The 24,739-nt window shown below is 48.9% G+C and overlaps 2 protein-coding genes and 1 pseudogene across 3 annotated transcripts; all 3 read left to right on the top strand.

The window, feature by feature from the left end:
- Positions 1-336: 336 nt before the first annotated feature.
- Positions 337-4,216, top strand: LOC308437024 (H-2 class I histocompatibility antigen, L-D alpha chain-like; the record flags this gene model as incomplete). The annotated part of the gene is made up of 8 exons (XM_080938068.1): positions 337-409; positions 611-880; positions 1,103-1,381; positions 2,897-3,172; positions 3,300-3,413; positions 3,592-3,624; positions 3,826-3,873; positions 4,009-4,216. 8 exons carry the CDS (start codon positions 337-339, stop codon positions 4,011-4,013), a joined length of 1,098 nt encoding a protein of 365 aa, XP_080794194.1. The 3' UTR covers positions 4,014-4,216.
- A 3,972-nt stretch (positions 4,217-8,188) lies between these two features.
- Positions 8,189-10,639, top strand: LOC308436744 (ornithine decarboxylase-like; annotated as a pseudogene). Its single transcript has 2 exons — positions 8,189-8,194; positions 9,279-10,639. The product of its transcript is annotated as an ornithine decarboxylase-like (transcript).
- A 3,449-nt stretch (positions 10,640-14,088) lies between these two features.
- LOC308437040 (H-2 class I histocompatibility antigen, K-D alpha chain-like) lies at positions 14,089-18,005 on the top strand (the record flags this gene model as incomplete). The annotated part of the gene is made up of 6 exons (XM_080938084.1): positions 14,089-14,152; positions 14,354-14,623; positions 14,808-15,083; positions 16,626-16,901; positions 17,323-17,355; positions 17,941-18,005. 6 exons carry the CDS (start codon positions 14,089-14,091, stop codon positions 18,003-18,005), a joined length of 984 nt encoding a protein of 327 aa, XP_080794210.1.
- Between the last annotated feature and the right edge of the window lie 6,734 nt (positions 18,006-24,739).

Here is a 24,739-nt window from a genome sequence, read left to right as displayed (position 1 = left end):
GTGAGAGTCTGGCCTGCGGGTCTCTCCTGTCCCACAGCTTCTGGGTCAGAATTCGGAGACACCATGACAAACAGCGCTCTGTCCACGGCAAAGGGTTCAGGCGAAGTCTTAGTTGCCAGGTAGTGAGGTCAGGGGCAGGGAAGCCCAGGGCTGAGGATTCCCCATCTCCCCAGTTTCACTTCTGCTCCTGTGTCAGGTCCTTCTGCCTGGACACTGATGACGCGCCAGAAGTACTCATTCCCATTGGGTAGCGAGATTCCAGGGAACCAATCAGCATCTCCGCGGTCCCTTATAAAGTCCCCGCAGCCCGCGGGACTCAGACACGGGTGATCACCGATGGGGGCGATGGCCCCCGGCTCGCTGCTCCTGCTGCTGGCGGCCGCCCTGGCCCCGACCCAGAGCCGTGCGGGTGAGTGCAAGGTCAGGAGGGAAACGGCCTCTGCGGGGAGGAGCAGGAGCGGCACCGGGGGAGCCGCGTCCCCGCGTCGCACACCTGCCCCTCCGCCCTTCTCCACCCGCGTCCCGACCCCGCGCCCTGCTCCCCTCCCGGCTCGCGCACCCGCCCGGGGTCCCGGGAGGAGGGCGGGGTCTCACCGCGCGCCGCTCCCAGGCTCACACTCGATGCGGTATTTCCACACCGCCGTGTCCCGGCCCGGCCTCGGGGAGCCTCGGTACATCGCTGTCGGCTACGTGGACGACACGGAGTTCGTGCGGTTCGACAGCGACGCGGAGAATCCGAGGATGGAGCCGCGCGCGCGGTGGGTGGAGCAGGAGGGGCCGGAGTATTGGGAGGAGCAGACGCGGAGAGCCAAGGACAACGCACAGTGGTTCCGAGTGAACCTGAGGACCCTGCTCGGGTACTACAACCAGAGCGAGGGCGGTGAGTGACCCCGGGTCGGAGGTCACGACCCCTCCACGGCCCAACACTCAGGACGGAGACGTCCGGGGTCCCAAGTCCAAAGTTCGGGAGCAGAACCGACCCGGACCGCTTTCCCTGCGGTGGGCAGGGCCAGAGTTGGTGGGCGGGGCCGGGAGGGTGGGCGGGGCCGGGAGGGTGGGCGGGGCCGGGAGGGTGGGCGGGGCTGACCGCGGGGTCCCACAGGCTCTCACACAATCCAGCGGATGTATGGCTGTGAGTTGGGGTCTGACGGGAGCCTCCTGCGCGGGTATAATCAGCACGCCTACGACGGCCTCGATTACATCGCACTGAACGAAGACCTGAAAACGTGGATGGCGGCGGATACGGCTGCGGCGCTCATCACCCGACGCAAGTGGGAACAGACTGGTGATGCAGATTATTACAAGGCCCAACTGGAGGGCGAGTGCGTGCAGTGGCTTCACAGATACCTGGAGCGCGGGAAGGAGACGCTGCTGCGCTCAGGTGCTGGGGCCGCGGGCAGCTCCTCCCTCTGCCCTCGGGCTGGGGCTCAGTCCTGGGGAAGAAGAAACCCTCAGCTGGGGTGATGCCCCTGTCTCAGAGGGAAAGAGTGTCCCTGGGTCTCCTGATCCCTCCTCTCAGTGACTGCACTGACTCCCAGGGCTCAGCCTTCTCTCTGCAGAGTTCAACTCTGTCTCAGGGGGAAGGAGAGAGTTTCCTGACAGAACAGCTGGGGCTCCCTGCTGTCAGCCATGGCCTGTCTCAGGCTGGCTTCTCTCCCCACAGCTGTGGTGGACACTGACTCCTGTCCTGCTGAGTGTGTCAGCCCTCACACCTCAGGACCGGAAGTCTCCTTTCCCTGATAAGAGACATGGGCTCTACTACACAAGGCTGGTTTCCCCAGTTTCTAGAACTTTTCAAAGAATACATTCTCCCGGATCACTATCTGTCTGTGAGAAGTGCATTTTTTCCATGCCCATTTCTATCCCTACAGTGGAGAATGGTCACATGAGCCCTTATGGGGTACCGGTAATAATATAAATTGTGGAATTTCTTTTTCTTTTATCTTTTTCCTTTTATTTTTTACTTTCTGTTTTATTTCCTTTTTGAGGGGGTGGGGAAAGGTCTTATTTTGGGTTTACTCAGTTTTTGTCTGAACTGGAGTGATCCGGTTTCTCACGGGCCTTGTATTAGCATTGGTATCAGTCTCCCATGTGCAAGGAGAGACAGCTAACCTGGAAAATTAGACAAGTTAAATCAGGGTTCTCATAAGAGGAGAGATTCTTGTGAACTTAGATTGTTTCCTGTCAGAACTAAACATCCAGAAGCCTCCTGCTCTTCCTCTGCCCCCACAAGTCACAGTTCTCCCCACAGCGAATCAGGAATTGGACTTTCTGAGAGACAGGGTCTTTTACAATCCAGGACTGGAGTGAGAGGGAAGATCCACACACCCTGTGAGCCCACTGTGTTCCAGTGAGTGCTGCACTGGTTTCCACAGCACGCTCTAGGGATCCTGTGTGACACACCTGTACCTTGTCACTCCAGAGTCAGGATCTGGGAGTCATTTTCTCAGGCTGAGTGTCAGAGTTCACCACATTTCTGCTACACAGTTCCTGATGGTTGATCACTTGGGCCAACACTTAATGCTGGTCAGCAAGATGACCACAGTGTTAGACTCTCAGTGGTGGCAGCCTTCCAGTAGCACATGGGCCTACTTTCTAATTTTAATGTGAACTCAAACATATTAAACTGTTTATTTTCCATTCATCTTCAATTTGGGCTCCCTGTCTCATGCTATAGAGCATCACATGAGGACGGCCATGTTGATCCACTGGCTCCTGTGGATTCTCTCTTAGCTTCTGAGTCCCTCAGGAAAATGTGCAGTTCTGTGCTGAGGGACCAGCTCTACCTGCAGGTCACTAGTATGGTGACAGTCGAAGTGTCATCACTGATTTAAATGTGTCTTGTGTAGATCTCAGTTGATCTTATTAACTGTGACTTCTTGAATCTTCCACACAGATCCCCCAAAGGCCCATGTAGCCCATCACCCCAGATCTGAAGGTGAAGTCACCCTGAGGTGCTGGGCCCTGGGCTTCTACCCTGCTGACATCACCCTGACCTGGCAGTTGAATGGGGAGGACCTGACCCAGGACATGGAGCTTGTGGAGACCAGGCCTGCAGGGGATGGAACCTTCCAGAAGTGGGCATCTGTGGTGGTGCCTTCTGGAGAGGAACAGAGATACACATGCCATGTGGAACATGAGGGGCTGCCTGAGCCCCTCACCCTGAGGTGGGGTAAGGAGGGCGTGGGTGCAGAGCTGGGGTCAGGGAAAGCTGGAGCCTTCTGCAGACCCTGAGCTGGTCAGGGCTGAGAGCTGGGGTCATGACCCTCACCTTCCTTTCCTGTACCTGCCCTTCCCAGAGCCTCCTCCATCCACTGACTCTAACATGGTGATCATTGCTGCTCTGGCTGTCCTTGGAGCTGTGGTCGCCATTGGAGCTGTGGTGGCTGTTGTGATGAGGAGGAGAAACACAGGTAGAAAAGGGAGGGTCTGAGTTTTCTCTCAGCCTCTTTTAGAACAGTGCTCTGCACATTTATGGGAAACACAGCCACACCCCACATTGCTACTGTCTCCAAGTGGGTCTGATGTCAGTACTGGAAACTTCCCAGTGTCAAGATCTTCCTTGAAGTCTCACAGCTTTTCTTCTCACAGGTGAGAAAGGAGGAAACTACTCTCCAGCTTCAGGTGAGTGTGGGGGGTGAGATTGTCCTGAGGCCATTAGATTGAAATTGGAGGTTTTGGGAGTTTGGGAATTCATAAAGACTCCTCCACAGAAATCTTCAGGGGCCTGAGTTTCACCTTTGTAGGAATACATACATATACACAGATACATCCACATTCGTATACACAAACATATATGTATACATTTATTTTGTTTTACCCTAGACACAGTCAGCTCCCAGAGCTCTGATGGATCAATCGAAGATTGTAAAGGTGACACTGTGGGGCCTGAATGGGGAGGGGCAATGTGGACATGATTGGGTTTCAGGAACTCCCAGAATCCCCTGTGAGTGCTGAGTTGTTGGAATGCTGACTTCACACTGATGGTTTGTGACTCTCTTTCTCTAGCATGAAGACAGCTGCCTGCAGGGGACACAGTGACAGACGCTGTGTTCAGTTCTCTCCTGTGACATCCAGAGCCCTCAGTTTTCTTAGACAACCTTGTCTGATGTTCCCTGTGAGCCTATGGGCTCAGTGTGAAGAAATATGGAGCCTAGTCTGCCCTGCCCAACAGGACCCTGTCCCTGCACTGCCTGTGTTCCCTTCCTCAGCCAACCTTCCTGGTCCTCCAAACACTGGGGACATCTGTATCCTGTGAGCTCCATGCTGCCCTGAGCTGCAGCTCCTCACTTCACACCCAGAACAAAACTCTGAATGTGAACTTGATTGTTAACATCTTTGGCTTGAGGGTTAATTGATTGTTAAATTAATGGATTAAGAATAGATTTTTTTGGTGTGTGTGGTGATTTCTGCTTTTTTTTTCAGTGTTGTTGCTTTGCATTGTGGATGGCTCTGTATTACAGGAGAGCAAAGTCCTGCTCATAGGCCTGTAACCATTTAATCATCACATATTTAAAGGAATAAAGACACAGGGTCAGAAACTGAGGAAAAATCTGCAGCTCAGCGAGAAAACTTTATTTCCTTAACTATATCTGAGATATCTATTCATAAGCCCGAAGCTACAACTCAACTGCCATCTCTTTTGAAATCCTTTCTCTGTGTCAGTCTTCTGAGCTATTCTGCATTTCTCTTGACCTTCTCCAAATTCAAGATGGTTCCTCAGTTCTTTTTCCTAGATTTCTGTTTTACCTGTGTCCTGTCAGATGCTTCTCTGTGGTTCCTGCAAGGGCTGAGAGGAACTGCCATCACTTAACTGGAGCTTCTTCTATAGAGTCTCTTTAAAGGAGAGAGAAGAGAAGAGAGAGAGAGAGAGAGAGAGAGAGAGAGAGAGAGAGAGAGAGAGAGAGCTCTGTCAAAGGTACAATTATTTATAAAGAAGTCCAGCTCCTACTAAACACCCTTGGCAACCTGAGCCATGACACTCGTATGGGATTTTTCTGCCCAAGGATTGGTGGCTTTTTTTTCACCTCCTTTCCCCTGGCATTGGGCCCATGGATTAGAGTGGGTCGTCATCCTTCCCAGATGCAGCTGGCTTTTGCCAAGGTTCTATTTCTGTGAGGACTGGAGGGGACTGGAGAGGTGTCACCACTGTGGACAGCTCCTGAGGTGTTTCACCAAGGCAGCAGGTTGAAGCAGGAAAGAAGTTTCCCACCATGGACAGCTCCTGGGATGCCTGCAGCCTGAGGAGATGTCATGGAGCTGCTATTTTGACAGGAGCCCCATTTTGGACAGCTCCTGTGGGACATTTTACTGAAGTGAGCCATGGGCTGGAGCAGGAAGGAAGGGCCTGCCGCCACTTTGAGGGATTTAGCATTAGAGACCACAGTGAGCCAGGATAAGCCCTTTGTCCCCGAGCTGTGTCTTGTCAGATATTGGGCCACAGTGATGAAAATGGAACTGTATTGGTTACATTGTGTTGTTGTGATAAAACACATGTCCAAGGAACCTTATAGAAGGTTCATCTGGGGATTAGGGTCCCAAAGAGTTAAGAGTCCATCAGCATCATGACAGCAGACACTGGCCATGACAGCAGCAATGCTGAGAGCTCACACCTCCAACCATGTCCCCAGTGACACACATTATTTTTAATATAGATTCTTTAATGCCTTAACCACCCTTCTGGGTTGACACCCACCTGGGGTAATGGAAAAGAAAGTTTATGAGGCTACAGGGGAAGTGGACCTGTATAGAAATTGTTCTTTGGAGCAAATTTTATCTGCTCTGTCAGGAAATCAGCAGTTCAGGTCATAGGTCAGCAGCAGCAGCTCGATCCACTCCCAGTGACTTCATGGATGCACCAGCAGTCCAGGTCATTGATGTTGGGACAGCAGCAATGGAGGCCCAAACTTTCCAGAACAGCCAGGCCTCTGCCCAATTGGCATGCGTCAGTTGGAGGGATTGGGACCAGCAGACACTAAAGTTCTTTGTCATGCCTCTCTCAATGATCAGTGAAAATGCAAGACCAAGAAGCATCCCAAATGAGCTATGCAACAAGCCAAGCCTCCTGTCAGTGTCACTGGGTCCTGTTTACACTCCCTCTAAACATCACAAGTCTTACCTGTGTCTTTCCTCAGCAAGTGTGAGTCAGTCTTAGCAAAGCTCCATGTAAGTCTGTATCATTCACAGACTGATGCCAACCTGCCAATCAGCCTGAGTCCACTGAGGCAGCAAGAGCTGCCAGCTCACCACAAGAAGATTCCTGGTGCATGTCTCTCTATAGAACCCCAACAAATGGAGCTTCACAGAAATGTAAGTCAAACCAACACCTGTGTATTGTTATTGAAGATCCTTCATCATGTGATCTTTATTGTGCTCGCTTTAGCAGAACATCCTTTCACCTGTGTCTGCTGCAGGCAAATGTTCCCGCACATGTTTGCCACAACAAAACACACTGCAACAAAAGTGACTTTCTAAAGAAACCAAAAGTCTCATCTTCATGGCACCTCAGAAAGGCTGGTGCCAGCTGGGAAGAACTTCCCACCCTCACCCATGGAGGCTTCCCCTCAGGGTTACATGGTTCCTGAGGTCCTGTGTCTCAGGTGCCCTTCCACTGGAATACCTTCTCCCTCAGAGCTGTGTGAGCCTGGGCTTGAATCTAGGATACCCTACTATGTGAGCAGAAACACATTCTGGTGCAGTGACTCTTTTAGGCTCTCTGCTGCCGGTGCTCCCCCTAGTCCTAGAGTCTGAGCCCAACTATGAACCTCTCCCTCATCTCCAGTCGGCCAGCAGGAGTCACCTTCTGTCTCACTGATTGCTTACAATTTCATCCATTAGTGACAGTTAGGAAAGCTTCCTCTTCATGAAGTGCAAGTCTCTGCTTTCTCTGGGAAGTTAGTTATGTCAAATGAGGGTCTGCTGGGGCACACAGGTGAGAGGATGTTTTCCTAAAGCAGACACCTGAAGGATGTTTCACTGAAGCAGACACACGGGTGAAAGGATGTTTGGGTAAAGCAGGCATGTGAAAGGACCGTGATGTTAATTAAGAAGGAATATAAATGAGACCCAACAGATGGTAGAAGATGCAGGTATTGGCACCTGGCCATTCCTTACGGCTCTCTGTTTGGCGTGACTTCATAGAAAGAAATGCTGGTGTCTGGAGGCTTCTTGTCCCGTCTGTGGATTTGGGCTAATAATCAGAGAGATGTAGAACTTTCTGGATATGTCACCTGATACAGATTCACATGGAGTTTTGATGAGACAGACTCACCAGGTGTTTGCTGAACTGTGGGAGGACATGGGATTCTCCGACGGAGTGTATCAGGACGATGTGACACTGATGGCGGGCTATCATAACTACCTTTGCAACACTTGGTGGTCTCCAGTCTCTGTCTTTGCTGATCTTTCTCCTCATTGAGAGAGTCACAGGGAGACCTGTTCTTGCTGTTTCTGCTAGTTCTGGTGTCCCTGCTGACTTGGCAGATTCTGACTATTTCTGCTGAGTCATGCTGACTGGGCAGATTCTGACTATTTCTGCTGAGTCATGCCACTGCTGCTGGTTCCTGTTTGCTGTCCTGAAAACACTGAACTGGACTGTGGGTGTCCTGGAAACTGAACATTGGAGTCTCCCAAGGAACTATTCCGACACCAATTCTTGAAAGGTGTTTGTGAGTGGGTTGAGCAGCCACTACTGATTTGTGTGAACTGAACACAGATTGGATTTGCAACCAAGAATTATTTCTAAACTGTTCTATTTCCCCTGTGTCCTAATAAATTGTCTTCTCCACTACCTTGATGGGTGATTGTCTAGCAGTTAAAGCATTTAGGAACCCTTACTAAAAGTGGTTTTTGAAAATTTAAAGTCTACATCTTCTGGTCAGTGTAAATGCTTCCTGAATCTGAGGAAGTGACTGTTGAGTATCCAGTCCCCCCTCTGCTTCTCTCTGAGGTGGAGGAATCTTAAGCCACAGTCTTTAAGGCCACATCTGCCCCTCATCACCTGACCCCATTCTCCTGCCATTGCAACTGCTATTCTGCTCTTATGTCTCCTGGGCCTGAAAGAGTTAAAGTTTCAAGTTAGCTCCCACAAACCCTGCCTTGAGAACAAGTATGTCTCAGGCTGAGAACAAAAACCGCAGACCACCTGGTCTTGATAAGGTCTGACTCTGCAGTCCTGAGAAAAACTAGTATGACGGTCAGTGTACCCCAAAACAGAGTGGTCTAGAGTCGAATCATATCCAAAAGCAGACAGAGAGTGCAAATTTGAATGAACCAATGAAATTATTATGTGCTTGTTGCTAACTGCTTATGTAATTTTCCCTATAAATATACCCCCCTAATTGAGTTCAGGGTCGATGCGTCTGTCTCCTGCATGAGTTATCGGCCTGGAGATCCGTCATTAAACTACCTCGTGCTTTTGTAGCAAAAAGGTCTCTGGAATTTTATTGGGTAACCCCATGTCCTGAGACTCAAGTGGGGGTCCCCAAAAGGGGGTCTTATGGCCGTGGCGCTCCTAACGGCCCTTAGCCCACCTTCCCTTCAGAGCTGCGATCCCACAGCTTTCTCAGCCCTTATGGTTTTTTTCCTTAGGCCCTAGTGTGACTGTGACTCTTCCTGCCCTCTCCGACCACTCTCACTTTGGAGCTGCCTATAACGTGCAACTGTAACCTTAAACGTCTCTAGGCCCTCAGGTCTTTAGACACTCCATTCCCACCCCTTTCCTCTGGACAAGATCCTCTATGAGAGCTCGGTTCTTGTTCTACTTCTGGCTTCTACACAAGTCCTGGTACCAGGCACTGAGATGCCTAAGCTAAGCCCGGCTACACTGCCGGCTGCTGAGTTGTGTGATGACCCACTGAACGGCTTGGTCCTCATTTTGTTGTCCCTGACTCTGGGGGCACCCATGGCTGCCATGACATCCTGCTTCCCCTTTGTCCCCCTGGGGAGCAGGATCTTTCCAACCCTCACATTCCTTTGTGATGGATGCTTCTTAGAAACCTCCACCTGGTTCATCTGAAACCAAACCTGAGGAGCCATAAATTTCTTCCCCTGTAAATCAAAATTGTCCTCAATTTACCTGAATTAAATAATATGAACAACCACCCAATGGCACCCTTGATCCTGATATTATTCAGGATCTTTACAAATACTAGGAGAAATTACAGAAATGGAGATTTCCCTATTCCCAATTTCTCTTTTCTACAAACTGTTTGTCTCTCCCCCACCATCACACAATGTAAACATCCTGTTTTCTAAGTTACCATCCATGGCTCTGTAAGTTTGTTGCAGTTTGGGAGCCAGAAGTATCTTCCTCTGACGATAAGGATGCTCTCTATGTGGCAGGCCTCGGAGACATTCTGAAGAAGCATCTGAGGTGGCTGAAAGCTCTTCCCCGAGTTACTCCCTTTCACACAGTCACGTGTAATGACAGCAGAGCCATAGTGAACACCCTGGCTGACATTGGGACTGAGCAAGCCAGACTGACGTACAGTTGGTGCAGGGGACTGGGTGCCTCCAGAGAGGATTCTCTATGCAAACCCTTGTAACAAGTGTCTCAGATAAAGATGGCTGCCAGTAATAGAGTCCCAGTGACGACTTTTGACAGTGAAGTTGAACTGATGAAAGTCGACAGAGCACCCAAAGCAAAGGTGGTTTTGGGAATTGACACTGAGACTCCAAAGCCATTTGTCACCTCAGTGTTAAGTTTGGTGCCACACAAAACACCAGCAGGCTGCTCTTGGAACAGGCAGAAGAGCTAAATATTGACGTCATTTCTGTCAGCGTCCATGTGGGCAGTGGATGTGCTGACCCTGCGACCTTCCTGCAGACAGTGTTGGATGCCGGCTGTGCCTCTGACATGGGACCAGAAGCTGGTTTCAGCAGGTCTCTGCTTGATATTGGTGGCGGCTCTCCTGGACCTGAAGATACAAAGCTGACATTTGAAGAGATCACCAGAGTGATCACCCAGCTCTGGACAAGTTCTTCCCACAAGACTCTGGAGTGAGGATCAGAGCTGAGCCGGGGGATACCATGTCACATCAGCTGTCACACTTTCGGTGATCATCATTGCTACAAACAAAGAAAAAAGAAACTAACAAAAATTATAGAAGGAGCGGCCTGGCTCTAGTGAAGATGAGGGAAACGAGCAAACCTTTGTGTGAATGACGGAGCGTGTGGATGGTTTAACTGCATTCTCTATGATCCTGCACATGTGGAGGCCCTGCTGCAGAAGAGACCCACGCCAGAGGAGAAGTATCACTCATGCAGCATCTGGGGCCAGCGTGTGACGGCCTTGATGGAATCCTCAGTGCTGTGCCCTGCCTGCAGTGCATGTGGGTGAGTGGATGCTGTTTGAGAACATGGCGCACACACCATTGCTGCTGCTTCTACTTTCAATGGCTTCCAGAGGACTCACATCTACTGTAATGTCACAGCCACTGTGGCAGCTCATGTCACAGATCCAGAGCCATGGCTTCCCGCAGGAAGAGCAGGAGCAGGAGGTTGGCACTCTGCCCATGTCCTGTGCCCAGGAGAGTGGGATGGACCGTCACCCGCAGCCTGTGCTTCTGCTACTATCCATGTGCTGAGCAAGCATTTGTGGCTTGTATGTTGTAGAATGGGCCAAAAGCTTACGTTGTGACCCATTTGTTAATAAAGTATCTTAAACTAAATGAGCATCCGGGAATATTTGCAAGTATTCCTTAAAGAAGGCACACACTTCTGCATAGGCTGCTGTATCACAGTGAGTCTTGCCCAGCCCAGCACAGGAGAGGTGGAAGGTCCGGGGCTGTGCCCTCTGTACATCAGTGCGCTCAGCCCATCCCAAGGGGTTTCAGTTGGCTGTGGACTTGGTGCCCAGAGTCTGTTAAGAATGTCATCTGCCTAGTGACCTGTTGGCCTGGCCATGTCCTAAGGAGGATATCTGAGGAATTTTGAACCTTGTCTGCAGAAACCCTGACTGTTCCCTCCACCCTTTCCTTCACTGCATCACCGCCTAGTGACCGTGGGAAATATCATACAGCATTCTGCTGTCAACTTCCTGTAATAAATTCAACAAGAGAAAAGAAACTTGTAACATCAGGGTAGACAGTTACAGGGTAGGTACATAGAAATCTTTAAATGTGTGGCTTGTGGCTGTCTTAGCCACCGTCTCCTCATCACCATAGAGGCATCTTTGCTGACAGCCATCTCCAAGGGCCCAGTGCAGGGAAAGGGATGAAAAGAAGCTACCAATCCCTGATCAGGGAACCCACCAATTCCTGAGCTATGGAAAACTCAGGAATGGCTGCTATAAAATACAGATAAACACATGTTTGTAGAATAAGGATTTAGTATAAAATTTCATGTTAGAGTCTATGGGCATCACATGCTTTCTTGTCTTCCTGACTGTGTCAGAGCCCTGGGACCATAGTTACAGACCATTGTGAGCTGCAGTGTGGTTGCTGAGAACTGAACCTGGGTCCTCTGGAAGAGAGGCCAGTGCGTGTAACTCCTCAGACACCTCACCAAGTGTTATATTTGATAAATAAGTTATACTGATTCATATGTTATATATTTCTAAGATCCCTTCAGCTTCACAGTGAGATTTGTCTAGCTTTTTGTCTTGCTCACCTTGTTAAGTCTCAGTTATTTGGAGAAACTGAATCAAACAAAAACTGTGGTAACCAATAATGGAACAGTATAAAAGAAAGATACCAGTCTCCTGTGGACTAAAGTTTCCTGCATTTACGGTTTATTTAGACATAAAGGCTCTTCACTTCAAATTACTAAGGCTCAAACTTAACAGAGTTAAAGGTGCAAAATCTTAATCTTAGGAAAGTTACTGACTTTTGTAAACTGTTGAGGACAATTAGCACATGAGAGTTAAGAACAGAAAAACGTTTATTTACCCTCCTGTATACGTTTGCAAAATTACTAGAAACAAGGAAATGTTGTCCAGTGTAGACATCCTTAGCAGCCAACCGTCCTCAAACCTTTCAGAGATCTGCTGAATGTGACACTTAAAATGTTTATGGAAATAGCTTGCTATTCCAGAGATCCCCCTCAGCTACTAGAAGTGACCCCCAGGTCTTCACAGACGATGATGGGGTAGAGAAGAACTCCACTTGAGGTTGCTTTAAATGTGACAAAGCCAGTCAGTGTGTGAAAATCTGCCCTTCATCTTGTGTGTCACAAGGATTTTGTACAAACTGTGGACAAGCAGGACCTGGGGATTAGATTGCCTTGTTTTACTTAGACAAGATGGGCTAATCCCCAGGGTCCTCCATTAATGGACAGTATTTGGACCATTTGGACCAGACAGGAAAGATTCATGCTGCCCTGGCTCCTCTGTCCCCAATGAAATCAATACTACCCCAGAGGAGCCATCAGTGATTGTCTAGGAAACAGACAGGTCTGTCAGTTTTAATAAATCTTGAAGATGCTTGTTCCATACTTCCTGCTTACTCAGGTGAAATTCATTCTAAGATCTCCGTTGGTGTTGACCAGGGAGAGCTTTGTCAGTTTAACCACCAGCAACAACATAGGTTTCAGGTGTTTCTCAGTTTTCTTCCTGTGTGAATATCATGGGACCCTTTCCTAGAATTGCTACTAGGTCTAGACACTAATCACATTGTTACTAGATTCTAAGAGGAGATACATTCCCACAACAGATGTCAATGTAACTTTTTACTATTCCTTTGTGTAAAGGAAGTTGTTTTACAAGGACTGCTCTCAGTATCCAACCAGCTGTGTCTTGTGGCAAATAAATGGATAGAAAAAACTGTAATGTTCATGTACCTCTAAGGATATGAGAGGTTAAGCAAGTTGCAGGATCTTAAAAAAAGGTGGTTTCATTTCTGCGAATGGGAGTTTTAAAGGTCTAAGGTGCTTTTACTGTACTTTATAAGGGTCTAAGGAGATGTTTTGAGGTCTGTAAAGGCAATTTGTAAATTGTATATAATCACATAATTTGTAAAGGTGTATGAAAGCGAATGAAGGTGTATGTAAAAATGAAAAGTGGGTCAGATTACTTCTCTCTCTATGCTATTGTTATGTTAAGATCTTAAAAGTTTAGAGTGGGGCGGGAGACATGCTCAGTGGTTAAAAGCACTGACAGCTTTTCCAAAAGTCCTAGTTCAAATCCCAGCAACCTGGAAATGGCTCACAACCATCTAATGAGATCTGATGCCCTCTTCTTATGTGTCTGAAGACAGTGACAGCGTACTTATGTATAATAAATAAATCTTTAAAAATGTTTAGTTGTAATATTAATCCATGGGGTTCTGCTGAGTTATTGATCTAGCTATGATAAACAGTGATAGCTATAATCTTACTCACAGGCTCAAGATCATGAATTTCCTACGGTCGTCTAATAATTATAGACATAAAGGAGCTTCTCACTGAGCTAACAGTATCTGTCCAATTGTATACACCCAGAGCTCTGGATAGAGGAAAGAATATTCATGCTTTTAACTCCAAACCTCTTTTTGGGGTCCTTAAGCTTTCACTAAGACTCAAAGGTATGAGTCTAATGTCTTTCCTACAGTGTAAAGTCTATGGGGGCTTTGTAAAATTATCATTAATGATTAATACGGAAGGACTCGGCCCAGCCGAGGTCGTCTTGGCTGGTGGTCATGGACTGTTTAAGAGGCTGAACATGCCATGAGGAAGAAGGTAGTTAACGATGGTCCTCATGGTCTCTGCTTCAGTTCCTACCTCTAGAGTCCTGCCTCAAAGTCCTGCCCCGAATCTCTTCCATGACAGACTGTGATGCGGAAGTGTAAACATAAAGAAATCCTTTCTTTCTCATGTTGTTTTTGGTCACAGCCATGGAAACCATCACTAAGACGCCTCACTCTGCTCCTCAGACACCACCTTCTCCTGCAGCTCAGTCCTGTCCTTTCCTTGTCCTGGAGCAGCACCCACAAGGCTGCACAGAGCCACCTATACAGCTCCTGGGGCTCTGATGCCCTCTCTGACCTCCTAAGGAAGCAGGTCTCAGGTACATTGGGCGGTGCTCTCAGGGAACCAATCAGTATCTCCGCCGGCCATGGTTATAAAGTCCAAGCAGCCCTTGTGACTCAGATTCTCCTAATCTCAGATGGGGCAATGGCGCTGTGCTCCCTGCTCCTGCTGCTGGCGGCCGCCCTGGCTCCCACCCAGACCTGCGCTGGTGAGTGCGGGGTCAGAAGGGAAAAGGCCTCTGCAGGGAGGGGCGGGGGCGGCACCGGGGAAGCCGCGTCCCCGCGTCGCCCACCTGACCCTCCGCCCTTCTCCACCCGCGTCCCGACCCCGCGCCCTGCTCCCCTCCCGGCCCGCGCACCCGCCCGGGGTCCCGGGAGGAGGTCGGGGTCTCACCGCGCGCCGCCCCCAGGCTCACACTCGCTGCGGTATTTCAAAACTGTTGTGTCCCGGCCCGGCCTCGGGGAGCCCCGGTACATCGCTGTCGGCTACGTGGACGACACGGAGTTCGTGCGCTTCGACAGCGACGCGGAGAATCCGAGATACGAGCCGCGCGCGCGGTGGATGGAGCAGGTGGAGCCGGAGTATTGGGAGCGGGGCACAGGGAGAGCCAAGGGCAAACAGCAGTGGTACCGAGTGGGTCTGAGGACGCTGCTCGGCTACTACAACCAGAGCGAGGGCGGTGAGTGACCCCGGGTCGCAGGTCACGACCCCTCCTCTTCTTGACATCCTGGACAGAGTCGTCTCAGATTCCAAGTCCTCGGTTCTTCAGGAGAACCGATCTGGACCGGTTTCCCTTTCAGTTTGCTAGAGTCCGTGGTGGGCGGGGCCGGGTGGTGGGCGGGGCTGACCGTGGGGTCCCGCAGGCTCTCACACCATACAAAAGATGTCTGGCTGCGACCTGGGGTCAGAAGGGAGTTTCCTCCGCGGATATAATCAGTTTGCCTACGACGGTCGCGATTACATCGCCCTGAACGAAGACCTGAAAACGTGGACGGCGGCGGACACGGCGGCGCTCATCACCCGACGCAAGTGGGAGCAGGCTGGTGATGCAGATTATTACAAGGCCTACCTGGAGGGCGAGTGCGTGCAGTGGCTCCGCAGATACCTGGAGCTCGGGAAGGAGACGCTGCTGCGCTCAGGTGCTGGGGCCGCGGGCAGCTCCTCCCTCTGCCCTTGGGCTGGGGCTCAGTCTTGGGGAAGAAGAAACCCTCAGTTGGGGTGATGCCCCTGTCTCAGAGGGAAAGAGTGTCCCTGGGTCTCCTGATCCCTCCTCTCAGTGACTGCACTGACTCCCAGGGCTCAGCCTTCTCTCTGCAGAGTTCAAGTCTGTCTCGTGAGTGCGGTGGTGGTGGAGGAGAGAGTTTCCTACCTAAAGACAGGGGCTTCCTAATGTCAGCCATGGCCTCTCACTGACCAACTTCTCTCCCCACAGCAGTCTGTGGACACTGACTCCTGTCCTGCTGAGTGTGTCAGCCCTCACACCTCAGGACCGGAAGTCTCCTTTCCCTGATAGGAGAGATGGGCTCCACTACACTAGGCTGGTTTCCCCAGTTTCTAGAACTTTCCAAGGAATACATTCTTGCAGATTTTCCCCTGTCTCTGAGGATTACATTTCTTCAACACCCCATTACTATCCACTATGGTGGTGAATGGTTACATGAGCTCTTATGGGGTACCTGGAGGAATATAAATTGCGGAATTTCTTTTTCTTTTATTTTCTTCTCTTATTTTTTATTTAATTTTTTAATTTTGTTTTTTGAAGGTGTTATTTTGCTTCTAGCCTGTTTTTTTCTGAACTGCATTGATCCAGTTTCTCCACGCCCTTGTATTAGCATTGGTATCATTCTCCCATGTGCCATGGTTAACTGCTAACCTGGATAATTAGACAAGTTCAATCAGGGTCCTCATTAAAGGAGAGATTCTTGTGAACTTAGATTGTTTCCTGTCAGAACTAAACATCCAGAAGCCTCCTGCTCTTTCTCTGCCCCCACAAGTTACAGTTCTCCCCATAATGAATCTGGAGTTGGACTTTCTGAGTGACAGTGTCTTCTACAATCCTGGGCTGGAGTGAGAGGGAAGATCCACACACCTTGTGAGCCCACTGTGTTCCAGTGAGTGCTGCACTGGGTTCCACAGCACACACCAGGGATCCTGTGTGACACACCTGTACACTGTCACTCCAGAGTTAGGATCTGGGAGTCATTTTTCTCCGGCTGAGTGTCAGAGTTCACCACATTTCTACTACACACTTCCTGATGGTTGATCACTTGGGTCAACATTTAATGCTGGTCAGCAAGATGACCACAGTGTTAGACTCTCAGTGGTGGCAGCCTTCCAGTAGCACATGGCCCTAATTTCTAATTTTAATGTGAACTCAAACATATATTAAATTATTTATTTTCCATTCATCTTCCATTTGGGCTCCCTGTCTCATGCTACAGAGCATCACATGAGGACGGCCATGTTGATCCACTGGCTCCTGTGGATTCTCTCTTAGCTTCTGAGTCCCTCAGGAAAATGTGCAGTTCTGTGCTGAGGGACCAGCTGTACCTGCAGGTCACTAGTGCGATGACAGTTGAAGTGTGAGACACACAGTTCAGTGTCATCATTGATTTAACTGTGTTTTGTTTAGATTTCAATTCATCTTCTGAATTGTGTGATACCTTAAATCTTCTACACAGATCCCCCAAAGGCCCATGTGACTCATCACCCCAGATCTGAGGGTGAAGTCACCCTTAGGTGCTGGGCCCTGGGCTTCTACCCTGCTGACATCACCCTGACCTGGAAGTTGAATGGGGAGGACCTGACCCAGGACATGGAGCTTGTGGAGACCAGGCCCTCAGGGGATGGAACCTTCCAGAAGTGGGCATCTGTGGTGGTTCCTTCAGGGAAGGAACAGAGATACACATGCTTTGTGGAACATAAGGGGCTGTCTCAGCCCCTCACTCTGAGATGGGGTAAGGAGGCTGTATGGGTAGAGCTGGGGTCAGGGAAAGCTAGAACCTTCTGCAGACCCTGAGGTGCTCAGGGCTGAGAGCTGGGGTCATGACCCTCACCTTCCTTTCCTGTACCTGTCCTTCCCAGAGCCTCCTCCATCCACTGACTCTAACATGGTGACCATTGCTGCTCTGGTTGTCCTTGGAGGTGTGGTCGCCATTGGAGCTGTGGTGGCTGTTGTGATGAGGAGGAGGAGAAACACAGGTGGGAAAGGGAGGGTCTGAGTTTTCTCTCAGCCTCCTTTAGAACAGTGCTCTGCACATTTATGGGAAACACAGCCACACCCACATTGCTACTGTCTCCAAGTGGGTCTGATGTCAGTTCTGGAAACTTCCTTCTGTTAAGATCTTCCTTGAAGTCTCACAGCTTTTCTTCTCACAGGGGGGAAAGGAGGAGACTATACTCCAGCCCCAGGTGAGTGTGGGGGTGAGATTGTCCTGAGGCCACTGGAGTGAGGTTGGAGGTTTTGGGAATTTGGGAATTCATAAAGGCTCCTCCACAGAAATATTCAGGGGGCTGAGTTTCACCTTTGTAGGAATACATACATATACACAGATACATCCACATTCATAAACACACACATATCTGTATACATTTGTTTTGTTTTAACCTAGGCAGGGACAGCCCCCAGAGCTCTGACGTGTCTCTTCCAGATTGTAAAGGTGACACTGTGGGACCGAATAGGGAGGGGCAATGTGGACATGATTGGGTTTCAGGAACTCCCAGAATCCCCTGTGAGTGGTGGGTTGTTGGGATGCTGACTTCACACTGATGGTTTGTGACTCTCTTTCTCTAGCATGAAGACAGCTGCCTGCAGGGGACTGAGTGACAGACGGTGTGTTTAGGTCTCTCCTGTGACATCCAGAGCCCTCAGTTTTCTTAGACAACCTTGTCTGATGTTCCCTGTGAGCCTATGGGCTCAGTGTGAATAAATATAGAGCCTAGACTGCCCTGCCCAACAGGACCCTGTCCCTGCACTGCCTGTGTTCCCTTCCTCAGCCAACCTTCCTGGTCCAGCCAAACACTGGGGACATCTGTATCCTTTGAGCTCCATGCTGCCCTGAGCTGCAGCTCGTCACTTCACACCCAGAACAAAACTCTGAATGTGAACGTGATTGTTAACATCTTTGGCTTGAGGGTTGATTGATTGTTAAATTAATGGATAGAGAATAGATTTTTTTGGTGTGTGTGGAGATTTCTGATTTTTTTTTCAGTGTTGCTTTGCATTGTGGATGGCTCTGTATTACAGGAGAGCAAAGTCCTGCTCATAGGCCTGTAACCATTTAAATCATCTCATATTTAAAATAATAAAGACACAGGAGGCATCAACTAATGAAAAATCCTGCAGCTCAGCGAGGAAATGTTAATGATCCTACAAACCAGAAAGAAGCTGGTCTGATGTAGTCACTGTAGAGCCTTTCTATTTGATCTGCCTCGGGCCCATCAGTGCACCACGGCAAAGCAGGGCTGTTTTAGTGATGAGGATCCCGAATATGTATTGGGCAAGACTTTATAGTCAGCAGCTGGTGGGGGGTAAGTGTGCAAGCATCTAATTGGAAGTTTTTTTTCAGCCTTTAACATAATTGGATGGTGCTGGAAGTCATATCATAACCTTAATTTCTACTTCCCTCTGCATTGGTGGTCGTTTGGCAGGGGTTGGCTTGTAACCTGGGGGTGCAGGTTTGCTGGGGGTGTAACTTGGAGATACAGGTCCTGTTTGGGGTTAGCCCAGAGAGTGGAGCTATGTTCAGGTTTTGTTAGGAGATAACCTGGGAACTAATGCTTGGAACCTGTTAGTTTGCCTGAGTTCAGTTCTCTGAAATGGAGTCTGAATTTAAAAGCTTTGGCCTCGCACAGGCAGCAGCTGGCTGACAGTGCCACAGGTGGAACCTGGGCAGTATTCTTGGTTCTCCAGAGTCACCCAAGGCAATGCTGGCACCTATCTGACCAGTAAATTCTTTTTCTAATGTCATGGTGGGCACCCCTTGTCTGTGCCAAGTCCAGGAATGAAGGAACTTTCCAAAGAAAACATCCAAACCCAATTGTCTCCAGGGTGACCATCAATATGGCTCAGGGTGTAAACATTCTTGCCACCAAGCTTGGCTCCCTGAGTTTGATTCACGGAAGCCACATGGTGAATGGAGAGACCTGACTCCTGTAAGTTCTCCTCTGAGCCTCACACGGCATCACACACATCCCTACACATAACTATTAAATCAGTGCAATAAAAATAAAAACAAACCATCATGGCTTTATGTTGAAGGACACAGAAACACATATGTGTAACTTGTGTCCAATTTGCCTTCAGACTTTCCAGAGGGCAAATTTTCCTGTCTCCAAAACATACATTGTGATGAGAAGCTTCCAGAAGGATTGAAGGGCAACCTGTGCAAGGATAATCACAGGATTTTAAATTATTTTACATGTTACATATTTAAACTATCACTGTATGTGTACAGTGTGTGAAGGAGGGTACTCCCCAGCTGCGGAGTGTGTGTTGGGGCAGAGGGAGTCAGAAGACAACATTGGGGATCCAGTTCTCTCTCTCCATGAGGAGTCACCTCACCTTCCTGGCCTGTGTGCCACCGTCCTGATTATGGAGGTGTTGAGAATTCGAACCCAGGGCCTGTGGTGGACAAGGTGGGAATTCTAGTCACCGAGCCACATTTCCAATGTTGAAATCCCGTCAGTAGACAATGGTATTCTCTTATTTCAAAGGCCAGCACTAAAGCTTTTGTCTAGAGATGGAATTAGAGACTACCTGTTAGAGACAGACATGGATGGACTACAAGAAGAGCTTTAGTAATTGAGCCAGCTGGTCTGAGCACCTAATTTTGGACAATCAGGCCTGAAGTAGATATTTCTGAATTTTTTGCAGACTCAGTTGGGTCGTGTGATGCTTTTCTAGAAGCTGTTTTATGAGAGGATGTTTTTGCTTTAGGAGAAACATAGATTTTTCTGGAATCTGCCTGGAAAGGGGGCATGTGATGTTTTGCTAGAGTTTGAGAGATGTCCCTCTTGAGAGAACACATCATATTTGGAAAAGGTATAAATATAACCCAGCAGACCGCTGATGATGATGTGTGGCATTGGTTCACCTTGCCTTCTTTGCTGCTCTTCCTTGGGCTTTGCCAAGGCTGGTCTTCACTGGTGATGCCCAGACATTGGTCAACCGTGTCTTCTTTGCTGATCATTTGTTCTGACTTTGAGGAGAGAAAAGAACCAAAGAATTCTGGTGGTGTTCCAGCAGCTTCTTCTTGCTCCTGCAGACTAAGGCCGATTGGTAGAGCCTCAGAGTGTCTTCTGGACTGAAAGGCCATTGCTCACAATTGTGTGAACTCAATTGCTGAAATTCTGACAACACAGAAATCTCCCCAAAGGACTATTTCTATAGAGGTCCACATCTTCCTTTGTTGTATTAACCCTTTCTTTCTACTACCTCTGGTGGTTGGTGGGATAGAAGTAAGATTAAAACATTTAAGTAAATTGATTAAAGAACTTTTGGGCAAATATAAACCCACACAGGGCATCAGGACTGTTCTCTGTGTGGGTTATGTGACCAGTGCTGCATTGGTGCTGGAGGACATCCGATGTTTGGATAGACTGAGCACTGAGGGAACAGATGGGAAGCTCATTCTTTGGACTCTGTGACCCTAAGGAATCCATGGCTTCTCCCACCCAAACCTCTGCAGGGTAGTTAGGAAGCTCAGGCCTAAATGAGGCCAAATGCTATAGAAAAAGGAATCACAGAGAGCCAAAGCATGAAAATAAAAATGATGTCAATTCTGAGTAAAATATGGCACTGGAGAAATTGTTCAGAGGTAAAGAATGCTTACTGCTGTCCCAGAGGACCTGTGTTCAGTTCCCTGCTCTCACCCACGTTTAACTCCATCTCAGAGGGGATAGGGCGCCCTCTTCTGGCCGTCTGTGGCACTCCATGCACGTGGAGTACAGACATGTAGAGACAAAATACCCACATACATAATTTTTTAAAAGAATTTAAAAGAAATGGAGGTAAATAAGATTTCTATACACAAAGAGATTCCTGAACAATATTGGGGTCATTACAGCAGTAGGATCACCCCCAAACCCTAGTGCAGGACTCTGGGATTCTCTGCACTTGATGTACACACTGGTCTTAGGGATTTGGCAACAGAAGGAAAAATCGACACAAGTCCCCAAAGAGTGGCTCTAATGCTACTGCTCTATGTAGAGTGTGTGTTCATTTGTGCTGTTTGTGTTGTTGTGTCTTGTTGTAGCTCATGTTGACCTTGAATTCTTTTTTTTAAATTTATTATCTACAATGTTCTGCCTGCATATGTTTGTCTGCCAGAAGAGGGCGTCCTATGTCTTTACAAATGTTGGTGAGCCACAGCTTGATTTCTGAGAATTCAACTCAGAACCTAAGGAAGTACAGTTAGTGCTCTCCACCTCTGAGTCATCTCTCCAGTCCTGATCTGAATTCTTAATCCTCCTGCCTCACCTCAGCATGCCAGGGGCCGGGATCACACGTGTGGTGTTGTGTGATGTGTCTCTGTGTGTGTCAGTGTGTGTCTATGTCAATTGACTGCAGTGTGTGGTAGAGCAACAATTGGGGAAAAGCCTACAATCTCACTCAAAAGTTGTGTTTCAGCCCGAAGATCAGAAGGACCCGTGAAAACCACAGAACAGAGGATATGGGGCTGAAGGGAAAATCCTTGGCTGCTTAGGCATGAAGAGGGCATAGGAGAAACTCCCTGCCTTCCCCAGCATTCAAAGCTCACAGCCCCTTAGGTGATCCTGTACCAGACCGGCTCCTTCTCCTGTGTCCTGCTGCCCCCTGGTGGCCTTCAGCGGTATCGCAGGTCCCTGGGGTCTTAAGGACAGACTGGACTGAGTCCAATGTCCCTCCAGACTGAAGACTGCAGAGTACAGGAACTGCTGGCCAGCTTCACGTGCCCCGGAAACTGCCCAGGTCACACTGAAGAAGGGCCACACTGAGGAACCTGGCATCCCTGGCACAGCCCCCACATCGGAGCTTTAGTTTTTCTTTTGTTGATGTTGTTAGATTCAGAGTCACAGGCTTCCTGTATTCATTCCAGTTGCTTAGTCAAGTATGCGGTCCCTCGTATAAACAAAGTAGTCAACAGGAGAGGGAAAGTAGAAAAAAAAACTGCAGCTGAAACTCAGGTGGGGCGTGGCCCAAGAAAAGCCTCAGTAAACACTTTGCTTTTTGGAACAAAGTATCCATCCCTCTTTTTCCTGCCTTTTGTTCGGTACTGGAAATGAAAGCTCCCATTCTGCAATGCCCACTTAGGACACAGTTTTAGAGTGTGTGTGTGTGTGTGTGTGTGTGTGTGTTTACAACAGTAACCAGTTCTCTTAACTGACTGCCATCCGTACTCCCAGTTTTCAGCCCAGTGTCTTCAAACATTTCTCCCCACCATTCCTCCCTCAGTCCCCAACAGTCTTCCTAAACACTCCCTTCTCCCAGTGTTCCCAGTACCAACAGCTCCAAACTGTAACCTGTATTTTCTAAGCAGCGCACTGCAGAACCTTCAGAGGAGCTGCAGGTCCCTCCTTCAGCCCCAGCTTTAAGATGCTTCCACAGACACTGTCACAATTGGTAGCCCCTGAGAAAATGGCTGCACCACGGCATCAATCAGCCTGAAGCCATCACAGTCGTTGTCCATGGTGGCTCATCTCCGTTCCCCTAAGCAGGAGCTGCCCCTCAGGAGCAGGACATGGTGGGTCAGCTCCTCTCCATCCTCTCCCAGAAGCTCCACAAAGATGGCACCTCAGCAAAAGCCACCTGTGGCCAGGAAAGATTTTTCACTCAGGGACCCGATGCAAGGGAGGTGAGGGACAGACAAAAAAATTCTACCAATCTCTGTGCAAATCCAAAACCAAACCACCAGACCCCACCAACATTCAATCTGTGAATAGGAAAACCTAGCATGCTTTCAACCTTTTATAAACAAAATAACATAAAATGAAGAAAAGGAAAAAAGCCTGCTGGTGAAAATAACACAGGGTACTTCCCAAAAACAACCTCAGAAAACACACTGATGGTTTTGGAAACAAAGTATCCATCCCTCCTTTATTGCCTTTTGCTCAATGGTACTAGAAATCAAATCTCCCATACTGCAGTGCCTTACACTGGGCACCACTTATACAATGTGTGCTTTATGTCCAAACAGTCATCAGCTCTGTGGTCCCCAATCTGTGAGCTGCTGATCATCAAGGCTACATCCAGTCTCTCCTCCCTGCCCCAGCCTACACTGAGATACCAGCACAGAAGCTGACAAAATGGCAGAGACCTGACATCTCCTCAGCCTGCAGCCATCACAGGAGCTGTCCATGGTTGGGCACCACCTTTCCTACCTCAGCTACTGCTGTCATGAGGAACTATCCACAATGGTCACACCTTTCATGACTTAGCCTGTAGACTTGGTAAAATACCACCCCAGGAGCTGTCCCTCAGGTGATGGCCACAGTGACAGCACCTCCTCCGCAGCCCCCCACAGCAGCTCCACAGAGATGGCGCTGTAGTGTTGTATTTTCTCAGCCCTACTTTTAATACAGGTTCCTAAATGCTTTAACCTCCCTACTAGCTCACTACCCACAAGAGGTAATAGAGAAGAAAGGTTATTAGAATGTGGGGGAAGTGGATCTGTTTAGGATTGTACTATGGAGCCAAATCCCATCTGTGTTGTCAGGAACTCAGCAGTTCTGTTCACAGGTCAGCAGCAGCAGATTGCTTGGCTCCCGATGACTCTGTGGATACACCTGCACTCCAGGTTCGGTGTTGGGACAGGAGCAGGAACAGGTCAGCTGAATTGGCATGAGTCAGCAGAGGGATTAGGCCCAGCAGACACACTAGAGGTTCTTTGCCATGCCTCTCTCATGGAAGTGAAGATCACTGAAGACAGGAGACCAAGAAGCATTGCAAAGCAAGCTATGCAAGCAAGCCCAGCCTCCTGTCTCTGTCCACTGGGTCCTATTTATACTCCTGCAAACATCACAGGTCCTCCATGGGTCCTGCCTCACCACGTGTCCTGCCTCAGCATGTGAGTCTGTCTTAGATAAAGTCCACACTGTAGGGAGCCGTTGGTGCCAATAGATGGCGCCAGCTTCCCCCCTATATTCAGCCAACATAGCCTTTTCCCCTCAGTGCTCACATTATACCACATATGTCATAGCCCACTCTAAGGGCACGCTAATGAGCTACTGGAGGATGCACCAATCAGGTAGCAACACAAGTCTCTTAGGCATATATAAGCAGTGCATTTCTCTCCCACAGGGGAGTCCCCTGCTCAGAGTGCTGTACAATAAAGGTTGTTCAAGGAAGAATCCCGTTGTTGCAAGCTTTTTCCTGCCGGCGGGAAGTAGGGCGCGCGACACCACACAAGTCTGTATCATCCACAGATTGATGTCACTCTGCCATTCAGCCTGAGTCCACAGAGGCAGCAAGGAGCCACCAGCACACATGTAGTTCACGGTGCTTGTCTCTCTATGGAGGGCCAACAAACAGGGTTCCACAAAACAATGTAAGGTGAAGCAATACCTGTGTGTCCTTATCAAATAATCCTTCATCTCGGGTCCTTTCACTGGCTTGCTTTAGCAAAACATCCTTTCACTGTGTCTGCTCCAGGAAAACATTCCTTCACATGGTTGCCCCAGCAAAACAACCATTCAACAGAACTGACTTTCTGAAGAAACCTGAAGTTTCAACTTCATGTCACCTCAGAAAGGCTGGTGCCAGCTGGGAAAAACTTCCCACCCTCACCCATGGAGGCTTCCCCTCAGGGCTATGTAG

Source organism: Micromys minutus, assembly GCF_963924665.1.
Source record: "Micromys minutus genome assembly, chromosome: 25".
NCBI classification, from domain to species: domain Eukaryota; kingdom Metazoa; phylum Chordata; class Mammalia; order Rodentia; family Muridae; genus Micromys; species Micromys minutus.
Note: the sequence above shows the minus strand (reverse complement) of the source record. Positions and strands in the feature narration are given on the sequence as shown.